This window comes from Genypterus blacodes, unplaced genomic scaffold (genome assembly GCF_046128005.1).
Source record: "Genypterus blacodes isolate CSIRO-AG114 ecotype Tasmania unplaced genomic scaffold, CSIRO-AGI_Gbla_v1 ptg000021l_1, whole genome shotgun sequence".
Classification (NCBI taxonomy): domain Eukaryota; kingdom Metazoa; phylum Chordata; class Actinopteri; order Ophidiiformes; family Ophidiidae; genus Genypterus; species Genypterus blacodes.
The window spans coordinates 9204536-9216828 of NW_027466834.1; the positions used below are offsets into that span (position 1 = coordinate 9204536).

The window sequence follows — 12293 nt, forward strand, 5'->3', positions numbered from 1 at the left end:
ATTCACATTTATGTTTATATAATGTATATTGTGACCCCACCCTCCACCAATAGAAGATCCCTATCACTTCACAGTCCCCTCACTTCATAGTGAGGTTATTTTGTGATCGAAATAGTTTTATCTACCCAAAGAAGAAAAACTACACTACCCCAGTTCTTCTCAATGGCATATCAGTGGGAGAGTGAGAGGTCAAGGGTCAAAAACTGTAACGGCCCTGTAATCAGAACAGTTCAAGAATCATCAGTATTCATCAATTCAGTGTAGTAATCTGGTTATAGGGCCTGACATGAAAGCTGTTTCACCAGCAGTAGGCAGTGTCTGAAGAAAGTTACAACAATGGGTTGTTAATCTATGTATTCCATTTTCTTATCATCACACACAGGTATTTAAATAAATGTGTATATTCTAATATATATTTATCTATTATAATTTTTTCGCGTTTCGTTATGCTGTGGTTGTAGAGTAGAGTAGATACGGAAGGACAATGATTCAATTAACAATGGAAATTGTAAAACTTAGTTTTTCTTTTCCTGCGCAAAGTCAGTCACAAAGGAAATGACGCTCTTGAATACAGCAGAGCGTCGTAGGCAGAGACACAATGCAGCGCATGCGCAGTAGAGGTTTCGGGGATGGGTCTCTCGATGGAATCAAGATGGCGACTCTGGCAAAAGCGCCAATATATTTACTGAAGTAGATGTCCATATTTAATCACTTTACCGGGGTTTTCTCTCTCCCCTCGCGGATTTCGTGAAACATGAAGTCCGGGATCATGTTTTGGCAAAGGAATTGAACAGGACTAAGACCGTAACAAGTCAGAGAGATGTGCGAGAGCTATGCCCGCTCGCTGCTGCGTGTTTCGGTGGCGCAGATCTGCCAGGCGCTGGGCTGGGATGCCGTACAGCTCACCGCCTGCGATCTGCTGTCCGATGTGCTGCATCGCTATATACAACAGCTGGCCCGAGTCTGCCATCGCTACTCTGAGCTCTGTAAGTAGTCCCCGATTACCTTACTTCAACTAATTTACCAGAAGTGCATTCACGTTGTTGTTGTTCACCGTTATGAACATGGCGCCCCCTAGCTAAGACTGTTTGTCAAAAGTACAGTAGCTGGAGCGATATCTGGGCAGATTCCATGTGTTGTTATTGTGAATTCGATCATTGTGCGCTGCTGTAAACGCACCACCAGTAGACTGTTTTGTGCATTACTTGTTTTATTACTTTATCCGCTGTTTTACGTTGAACTCGATCGCTTTAAAACCTGTTGAGCATTTGATTTAGCGTTGATTTGCTCGCCCAGATGTCAGCCAGGGTGACTTGTTATCCAAATCCAAGACTAATAAAGTGTATAGCTGTTCAGTTGTGTCATGAATAACAAGCATGGAGTGTGTGCAGAGGTTTAATGTCTCGTTGTGACACACACTGTTGCAGATGGAAGGACAGATCCTGTACTGGATGATGTCAGCCAAGCCTTCAGACAGCTGGGGGTGAGCCTGAGCGAGCTGGAGGACTACGTCCACAACCTGGAACCCGTGGCCTTCGCCCATCAAACGCCGCTCTTTCCTGTTAGTAAAAACAATGTCATGCAGTTCCCTCAACCTGGAGCCAGAGATGCAGAAGAAAGGAAGGATTACATTCCAGAATACTTGCCGCCCCTGGTCTCCTTACAAGAAGGTCAGTTTATAAACCTGTGTGTGTGTGTGTGTGTGTGTGTGTGTGTGTCCACCAGGTTGAGGGTTTACTTGTGAAAGTCTTATGTGTGTTTGTTTGTGTTTGTGTGTGTGTGCAAGGTTGCACGTAGTTATGTGTGTCTGTATAACTGTGCACAAATGTATTATTTGCTTTAATAGGCCTGTAATAAATAAAATGATATACAAAGTTATCTTTCTATCTATCTATCCATCTGTCTATCTATCTATATGGAAAAAACTTTGTGAAATTCCTGAAAACTGAAAAGAACCCCTTTGTCTCCTTGTCTATATAGAAGAGGAGGAGGAAGAGGTCCTGGCTGACATGGGCACCTCAGCTGAAGCTATGCAGGTGGCGCTGGAAGAGGACGACGAGCAAATGGAGGACGACGAGGTCAACGATGAGAACCACCCGCTGAAGAGGTATCTGGACAGTCCAGATGCAGCTGTGGGGATGATGCCTACGTCCAAGAGACCGCGCCTGTACCCTGGCCTCAGCCCAGAATGGGGGGTTGAGCCCAGGGAGCCCCTTACCTCTCTCAACCCGCAACGTGTCCCCCCGGGCATGCTTCCGTCTCACGACAGTCTGGTCCCTCTGTCGCCTGAAGCACCATCCGGAGCCCAGTCCTCCTTCAGACCGCTGCCGGTAGTTCCCAAACACACCGATCACAAGTCCCACGGCACGCCATCAAGAAAGCTGAAGGTCTCATCTCCTGGCAGACCACGGACTAAATCCCCTAAAGGGGTCATTCCTATTCCTGTGGGCGGGAGTCCCATCCGTTCTCCAAAATCATCGAAGGAAAGGAAGAAATCCCCAGGCAGGACCAAGAGTCCTAAAAGCCCGAAGAGCCCGAAGGTGGCTTCGGCCAAAGCATCCCAACCTCAGAGCAAAGCAGATGGACTGCATAAGTTGCCCGTTTCGGCAATGAGTGAGAAAATGGGCAAAGAGAACATCCACACACACCAGAGTGTGGAGGAGCGGGCGCTGGCTGAGGGCCCTTTCATGAAACTAGAGCTCGATAACACAGCCATTGACGACGCTATCGACGCCGTGATTGCTCGGGCTTGTGCCGAGCGGGAGCCCGACCCCTTTGCTTTTTCTTCGGGCTCTGATTCGGACAGCAACGGGTTGTCCAGCCCAAGGAGACTGACTATCATGGAACCGTCTACGCCCAAACTGCTGATCGGGGCCAACCACTCCATCAAGAACACGTCGACGCCACTTCACCTGAATATAGGCCAAGGAAACTGGACTATGGATGATTCGATCAACGAGGTCATCCGCAAGGTCAACCAGGGGCCCCCGTCCGGCCCTCTGCAAAGCCAAGGTCTGTACGTGTCCTCGGGCTCGGCCTCGCCGCCGACTCCCGAACCGCTGCTCAAGTTGTTTGAGGAGAAGAGCAAGGCGGTGTCGGTGGTGGACGTCAAGAAAAAGTTAAAGAAAGAGCTGAAAACGAAGATGAAGAAGAAGGAGAAAGACAAGCCCAAAGACAAAGACAGAGACAAGGACAAGAGCAAGGTTAAAGAGAAGAATAAAGACAAAAACAGGGATAAGAACAAAGATTTTTCCAAGGACGGGAAGTTGCCCTGGAAGGACTTCAGCGTGAAAGACGACGAGCTCTTCAGCCTGCAAGACTTCACCCTGCCGGAAGGCTCCCTTAAAATCAAGTGTAGAGACGGAGACGGGCCCAAAAAGGAGAAGGAGAAACATAAAGACAAGAAGAAGGACAAGGAAAAAAGCAAGAAGGACAAGGACAAGCGGGACAAGGGCAAAGACAAGGGCAAGGAGGACAGGCAGAAGCAGTCCCTGGCCCCCTTTGCCCTGGGTGAAATCCCGCCCCTGTTCAGCCCCTCTGCCTGCCTGCGCATTCCTCCCATGCTGCCCTCCCTCGCCCCCATCCTGCAGGAGAAAGAGGTGAAGGGCAAGGAGAAGGACAAGAAGAAGGACAAGAAGGAGAAGAAGAAAAAGAAGGACAAGGAGAAGGAGAAGGAGCGGGAGAAGGTCAAAGAGAAGGAGAGGGAGAAGGAGGAGAAGAGGAAAGAGAAGGAGAGGGAGAAGGAAAAACGGGAAAAGGAGAAAGAGAAGGAGAGGATTCGACTGGAGAAGGTGAGGTCGCGGTGAGCACTCGATGTTCTGTACGCCTGATGTGTGTGTGTGAAAACTTACTGCACTGTGTCCTTGTGGTGTCTCCAGGTGAAGGTAGAGATGCCAGCAGCCGCGCCGTCTCCAGTCATCCCCAGACTGACGCTCAGAGTGGGAGCTGGACAGGACAAAATGTAAGTGTTCGCCGTCTGATGAGAAGCTGACCTCGGATACTAAAGTCCTTGTCCATAATCGAGGTTTACACGTCGCTTTTCTTCCTCCCGTCTCTCCGTTCGACAGAGTCATCAGCAAAGTCATCTCCAACGCCGAGGCCAAGACGCCGACGCCAAAGACCCCCGCTGCCAAGTCCGGACCCGGGAACCGGCCTCGGACGCCCCCGCCGCCGCCCATCCTCCCGCTGGTCGTGCCCAGCCTGGCCCCTCCCCCCTCGCCGCTGCCGCCGCCTGCCGCCCCTTCATCATTACTCTCGCCGGCCTCTATGCTCCCCACCCCCTCCTCTGTCAAAACGCCCGTCCGCAGCGTAGTGACAGAGACCGTCAGCACCTACGTGGTAAGCGCTCAGACAGCTCAGACAGGAAATGACCCGCATGTGAACTGTGCTTCTCTTCGGTTTCATGCCAAAATGAAACAAACCTGTCTTGTGTGTGTAAAATCCCACCTTAGAGCTTTGAGGCCACCGTCTGAATCCGACGGCACCTCAGTCAAGATTCAGACATGAGTGTGAGACAGTGGAAGCAGTTGAGGAAACAACTCGACTCAAACCAGTAGAGTCAAAGGGAGAGTTAGACGAAGAAAAGCCAACCTGCTGGGTTTGCTCAGTGCAGACTCTTCAGCTGAAGTACGGGGCTAAACTGACAGGAAGTTTAGTGCAGCCTCGACTCACTGACTCGAGTATAGCTATTTTTTATTTATTGAAACCCACTGTTTCATCACAACCCGCAGAATGTCTGTCCGGTTTGCCCACTGTTCGAGCTCGGACAGGCCGACAGAATTCCGCTCTGTGTCTTGTAGGACTTTGAAACTTGTCAGTGTATGATCTAGCGAGGGTTCAAAGTGTTCCGGTACGAGTGGAGCTCAGACTGCAGGGTTCAAAGCAAACCGTAAAAAACCCCACGTGGTCCTTCACCGAGGATTTGTGTTGTTTATTGCGAGCATTCCGTCAACTCAACTCTCTGTATGTGTAACCCTCTGTACTGTCTTTATGTTTTCACAAGATTCGAGACGAATGGGGAAATCAGATCTGGATCTGCCCTGGATGCAACAAAGCTGATGATGGCAGTCCCATGATAGGATGTGATGACTGTGATGATTGGTATCATTGGTAAGACTACTCTGCTTTCTTTCTCTTTGTTTCCACTTCTGGCCCCTTGGTCCACTTTTGTTCCATGTTGTGCATTTTACAAGATCCTTTGTTTTTGTCTTATTGAAAACTTCACACATTCCACTGCATCCTATTCATGTTGACTTAGTTCAATTAGTGTTATACAACCTCAACAAATATGATAAAACAATGCTGCAATGCTTTATTTTTAGAGAAATTTATAAAATGAGAGGAATCACATTTTGACATTTTGTTAGAGCCTTCACAAAGAACAACCACAGAACACGGAAACCTCAGATTTCACTGATTAAGACTGATTGATAACTATCTTAGGTTATGCAGAGTCTAGGCTGTGCTCCTTTCAATACAAAGGAGCCGCTGATACTCACTCTATTTCATTTGCCATTTATTATTTATCATTATATATACATGTATCATTCATATATCATTTATTTTCTAAGACAGACAGCTGGGCCGGAGCGTGAGGTCACATAGAAAGATAATCTATTCCTCGCATTGATTGATTCATTTTTTTATAATTGAACTCAAAGGAGCGTGAATCTCACTATTTTTTTTAAGTCTTTTGGGCTGGAATATAAATCCATACAGTTTGTCCAGATGTTTCCTCCAGATACTCCTTTTCATAGATTTAAGCTCATTTCAAACTTAGTCATCCTTTTACAGCTTTACTTCCCTGATGTGTGTAAGTGTCTGTCCACTGGTAGCATCCTCAGCAGCTTGCAGCTCTAACCCGGTCTAACTTCTCTCTCTCTCCTCAGGCCTTGCGTCGGGATTCTTACGGCCCCGCCAGAGGACCAGCAGTGGTTTTGTGTTAAATGTTCCAGCAAGAAGAAGGACAAAAAACACAAGAAAAGGAAACATAAACTGCATTGAGACTATGCAAAAAAGCACACATTTTGGACTTTTTTGGGACTCTAAGCCATCAGGGCACTGCTGTAAAATATATAAAAAATAAATAAAAAAAAGTTGAACTCGTGGCTGATTTTTAAAATAAATTCAGCCATGATGCTTTGTGAGTTGGTAAAAAAAAAAACTATATAAAAGGCTTTAACCAGCACATATCCAGCCTCAGTTGTCATGTGGGCTGGGCGGGTTTCCCTTTTCACTCGTGAATGGTTTCTGCTTGGAGGCTTCACTTCCAGCCTTGGATGACGGCTTTGGTTGTATAAGATCAGAGCTCAATATTGTTGCAAGGCAGGGACGGAGAACATCTGACATCTGTAGCCTTCATCTCTCTCTTCCCTTAGCGATGCCACAAAAAGGAACGACACACACCTCTGGTTAACTGCTCTCTGATTTCCCTGCAGTGTCGTCCGAATGTCATGTACATAACCCGATGGCGTCGAGTGTGTACAAATGTGTAAATACCAACTTCCAAGCCAAGTGTATTTTGTTCTTAGGACTCTGACTTGTTAAATCCATTTTCAGATATTGGTTTTTAACTCAAATGATTTTCTGTAATTTCTGTACATTTTTTAAATTGAAAGTTTGTATTTTTATTTTTCTTCATATGGAGTTGCCCTGGAGTTATACTGTAGCTGTGCTTGTATTGTAATTCATTTTGCTGATATTTGAATATTAAAGCTGAACAGTCTGTGTGCTCACAGACTTTAAGACATCAATTTAATCACAATCAAAATATGTATGTGGATTTCCTGTCAGCCAGCTCTGCATCTTATGTCTCTATTCATCTGTATTCTGCTCAGACAAACCTCTCTTTCCTTTCACCACTCATTTCCAGGAGCTGTTTGTTTGCATTTTGCTTGCAAAAAAATAGATTGGAACTATTTTAACAAACCATGTTTCAGATGTTGAAGTTTGTGTTTCATTTCAAATGCCGTGTCCTGGATCCATTCGAGCCTAGATCTGGGATTTAACCCTTCGTATTCGCGCTAGGACCTGTGGGGTAAAGTGTTTGAAAGTGTGGAATATCTGACAAATTATGGAACCCAGTTAGTTTGGAGGGACGTGTTTTGTATTATGTTAATATGTATGAAAGTCTTAAAATGTCTCCTCCTGTACAATCTCAGCAGCAGCTTTTATTTCTGCACTTTCCCTAAATGACCACATGGTGTCATTCTGCACGCACATACGCTGGCATGCTGCTTATGACACAGTTCAGCTCTTTGGGGAAGTGAAGTAGACTGCACTCGACCAAACATGAATATAAGGAAAGGCAGCGATACCTCCTGGTAGAGGAATGTGGATACTGCGAGCATGTGTAGAGGCATCAATCAGGTGTTTGTCCTCCATGAACCAGCTTATAACACTGATCATTGTGACTAAATAAATCTTACAGCCTCTCCTAAGTTATTAAGAGTTGCCCTTTGAGGGAAAGAATGCACTGCAAGATAGTAAAATGTTTTTTCCTTCGGTTATCAGTCGACTATTACAATTTTTACGACGCTGGTTTGGCAGCTCGTCTAACTTTGATGCCAATTGCATAGGCGAAAGATTTGCATCTACTCCAGCAGGTGTTTTTTTTTCTCCATGACTCAATACTCTTAAACGGGTTCAGCTAATTGACAGAGCAGCAGTAAATGAGACCAATGCTTTAACTGGCAGATACCTTAGATTAGATATGGAAAACATGTCTGACTCATTCCCTTCTATTAAATCTCTTCTGCTCGGATGGCAATGTGGAGGTAGAGCTTGTATTGTGAAATAATGGAAGCATCTCTGATTGAGTCTCTCTGAGCGTGGGTGTCTCCCTTTCATGGCCACAACGGAAATCTGCTAAAAGGTGCAACTGATAGGGTTAAATCAAAGAGGAAGTAGATGAAATGATGTGTGACTAAAGAAAGGGGAAGTAATGTGTTGTCTGATCATGCAAAATAAGCAAGACATGAGTTCCTGGCGTACATATTGTCAGCTATCATGCAAGCAAACTCATCCAGACACTCAAGAAATGAGTGTTGTTTTAACAGAATGAGTGTGAGATTAATCAACCGATTACAGGCGGTCAAGCACTTCTGATGATGGGTGTCTAATGATCAAATGCTAACTCCGTCCGTGCTTATAGGCTTCTCTCTCCCTTTCTGTCTCTCTCCCTCTTCAATCACACATACTGGTGTCGGGTCTCCTACAGTGGAAGCTTGCTTGCATCTGTTGGATCATAAATTTTTCCTGCAAGGGTGTGCAACCTACTACCAGTAAATATAGAGCCCCGGGCCTGTTTGACGTACAAAGAAGGAAGTCTTCCTTTCTCAATAGTTAAAATGTATTCCTCTAGTCAAGATACATCTAGGTCACCTCTTAAACAGAATACAACCTTGCTTACCTTTTCATTCTGAAGTGATTTCTGCAGCACAGCCTTATATCTTCAATTTAACAAACCCCATGCAAATGCTACTGTGCTCTGAGCCATGACAGTTTCAGTTTGAGAAAACACGGACAGTATTTGTTTTGTGCAGTGATTCCCACAGGACCCGAGTGTTAAAAAGGGAGAGTTGTTTGTTGCTTTCACTAATTAGATTAGATTAGATTAGATTAGATTAGATTAAATTTTATTGTCAGTGAGCAAGTACAGGTACAAGCCAATGAAATGCAGTAATCAGCAAGAGGCCACCTGCAGCGTGTAAACATGTGCTGTTATTGGACTCATCACATGACAAGACATGAGAGCCTTCTTTCACGGAGGCGTACGCGAAGACAGCAGGAACGGCTCCTGTCTCATTCCAGCGGATGTTTTATCTCGAGGCATCTCTGCTACATTTGGTTACAGTATTACAAATCTATTTCATGCATGCGTGTAGCCTGGAATCTTTTCATGTAAGATGGATGGCGTTATTGGACAGAACATTAGCATCTATTGTAGCGTTCAGGCGGACCTTCTCGTTATGCTCTACACATAATAAAGAAAAAGATTTCGACATCAGTGTTTAAAATATTTATGTTAGCAGAGAGTCTATGAGCAGTGCTGATATGAAAGGGATTTGTATGTAAATCAGAGGAAGAGGAGTGTCTTCATTCTGGTCCTGCAAAAACCCAACTCTCACTACCATGACCCTGTTTCTCATGACTTTCCTTCTTAATGGCACATTGTTCTTAAGGGACTCAACACCTATGGGAGGCTGAGACCGAGATTTAATTTCCCTCAGGGTTTCAGCAAAGGATGTAATGGCATGTTCCACTCAAAGTGTCAGTCTGATGGTGATATTACAGCAAGACGCAAGCCTGACTGCTATGAAAGAATGTATTATTCCATAGCATTTATCTGTTTCTAATGGTTTGCCCTCATGTCGGACTCCTAAATGCTTGTGACTGCAGGCAAATTTGCTTTCACAATGCAAATCAGCGGGTCAGGCAGATAGAATGGGGTTGTTGTATCTTTCCGATATGCTTTGAACTTACCATGTGACATGTGCCTCCAGTAAGTGCAAATGCAAATAATGGTCCTCTCCACAACGCCATACCTACTCTGGATCAACATAAGGCAGCGTACAGTGTATACATTATGCTCTGGGATACTGTAAGTAGGTGAGTGTGTTCTCCAATGTGTCCCTGTATTATATTGACATGAGGTTGTCACACTCTATATTTGTCATCAACTGCCAGGTCTAAAACACGCACGTGTCTGGCAGTAGAAAAATATGTTCCTGTGTACTGTGAGCAACGTGCAGAATGTTTAACGATAAGATCCCTTTATTAACATGGCTATAAAAGTGATATCCAATCTGTATCTCTCATTTCATGTCTTAATAAACCGAGTATACATTGCCTTGGCCTTTATTTGGAGAAGATACATGATTCAAATGCTGTACATGCACAGAATTGTGACACAAAACCAGGACCTATGGAGGAGATCTTGAGGCAAAAGTTTCCTCTAGTTTGCTTCAACATGACAGTATGAATAAATCATCCATGTCCAAACTCAAGTTTCCCTAATATGGGTGTCAATTAGTGGTACTCTGGCCAGAGCTGTACAGCCTGTGAACTGGGGTGCTGCAGGCAGCACAATGCATTAGTGCACGATGAGCTGTCAGAGAGGATTATTTCAGCCACGCCAGTCAGCAAAAGTGGGTGGGTGCCGCTCTGCTGCACTAAACCAAGGAGAAGGAGTGGGCGGGTGAGAGGGAAGGGAGAGAAAAAACACACAGAGGAAAGAGGGAAGGAGAAGAAAGTGTCCATTACACCAAGTGGATTTTTCCAGCGCACCGATGTTGGAACACTCTTCTGAGCTGGCCCTGGTGCAGAGTTTGTACGCCAACAGCATGCGCTGTCCCCCCTCTGCGGCCGGGGTCTCTGTCAGGAATGAGGACTTGTCTATGAGGTATGTTGGGGTTGGCCCCTCATTCAAATCTGGGCTGTCTTTTGTGGAGCAGCCCGTATTTGGAATGCCTCTTTGTCTGGGCTGCATATTGTCACAGGATGTATTGTTAGTCGTGTTCTCCCATGCTGAGGATGTAGGCAGGGCAAATATTGGCTTGGGATGATTTTGTGATCTTTTTTTCTGAGACACCAAAAACCCACACATTTTGTATTTGCCACATTCACACAAATCTCACCAATAATAGACAAAAGTGATCTAATTGGGATGACATGATGGGGGGGTTTGAATAGAATTTTCAAGTTGTTAAACATCCCCCGCTTCAATCAAAGTTCTATGAGGTACTCAGGTACTCACATGGACTACAAAATAAGAGAGATCTGAACGTGTCATGCAGGGGGGTGTTTCACAAAGGCCAGTAAAAAAAGGAGATGTATGAGATGAGAATCCTGCTGAAGCCATCCTGGGCCTGACTGTCAATCAAATGAAATCCACATAAGATATGAATCATCTCTTTTTAAAAAGGAACATTCACATCCTTCAAGGAATTTGTGTAAATCACAGATACTGATCAGATCAGGCTGTCATCTGTGCTGAGTTCATCTTGACATGGTTCATTTCCTATTGATAGCATGATGAGATTAAGTTCCCCCTCTCCATTTTGGGAGTGCTGTAGTTGCTCCCTATTCTGTGGATGATTTCATGGCAGAGCTACGAAAAAGTTCAGGGCAATGTGTACAAACAGAAATAATGGGATGCAGCTGTTCTGTGTTTACATTGTACAGCTTGTTAGGAATGAACAAAAAGGAAACACTGGATGGACCGTTGGGTTTCAGTTCTTCTGTGCAAAGATTAAAAATAGGGCACTCGTATAAGAGAGTGGCAGTGGACACCTACCAAACAGCACACATACATATATGGGTGGATGGATGGCATTGCCTCCTCTGCAGAGCTCTATCCTGTGTGTACATATCCAGTGAAATCAGAGGGCAAACAGGAGTTGCTCAAGTTGCAATTTACAGGAATTCTGCTTCTTTCATGTCATATCTATTCAGGTGAAATCCCCACGAGATCTAATCGAGTCAAAGAAAATGTGTGGATCCTGCAGATGCGATGGCATTATTGTATTTTTGCTCCATCTTAATGAAACCTGATTCTCCAGAGAGATTTAGATTGCCTTATTTGAGAGCAGCCCCCTCAAGCGTAATGGTAATGCATGTTACATACTGTGTGTGTGCATGTATGGCAAAATAGGTCACATATCCCATTATGCATTCAAACCATTTTTAGACTGCATTCATTAGAGTACACTCTTGATGCCAGGTTGCCTTGAAATGACTATAGATACAAGGATTAAGTTGGATTTCAAAAACGGGGGTGTTTCTCAACACTGTCGATGGAACAACAGTTTTGGATTGCAGCTGCTGAAGCAATAATGAATGGTTTGATAATTAGGCTAAGCCCCCCCCCGTCTCACAGCTATGGCACACCATGCTCCATACCCCCCCAGCCCCCCACCTGAGCCCTTTGGTGTAGTAGAGGCCTCGCCCAGCAAATCCAGAATAACAAAAGAAAAATCGGCTCCCCTCCCCCAGCCACAGCCCAGCACAAAAGGGAACATGACCTATGACCCTGGGGAAAAGCAAGTCCCTAGACTGCAAGAACAACTGCATTCTAACCACCTCACTTTTGAATGCTAAAGATTTATTGATCCGTCATCGATATAGGACAACAATCCAACTGGAAATGATCATACTCCCAAAAAAAAGGACAGGATCTGTATTTACAGCAGTGGGATAAGTGGAAAACAGATCAGAATCATTAATCCTGATAATAATGATCTAGGTACTATATTTGGACATTGAAGTGGCTCTTTAATCAGGATCCTTCCACA

The 12293-nt window shown here is 44.9% G+C and overlaps 1 protein-coding gene across 1 annotated transcript; it reads left to right on the top strand.

Annotated features, from left to right (window-relative positions):
• Window positions 1-609: 609 nt before the first annotated feature.
• taf3 (TAF3 RNA polymerase II, TATA box binding protein (TBP)-associated facto) lies at window positions 610-6930 on the top strand. The gene is made up of 7 exons (XM_076142205.1): window positions 610-986; window positions 1428-1670; window positions 1981-3791; window positions 3879-3961; window positions 4068-4338; window positions 5003-5109; window positions 5889-6930. Exons 1-7 carry the CDS (start codon window positions 821-823, stop codon window positions 6001-6003), a joined length of 2796 nt encoding a protein of 931 aa, XP_075998320.1. The 5' UTR covers window positions 610-820; the 3' UTR covers window positions 6004-6930.
• The last annotated feature ends 5363 nt before the right edge of the window (window positions 6931-12293 follow it).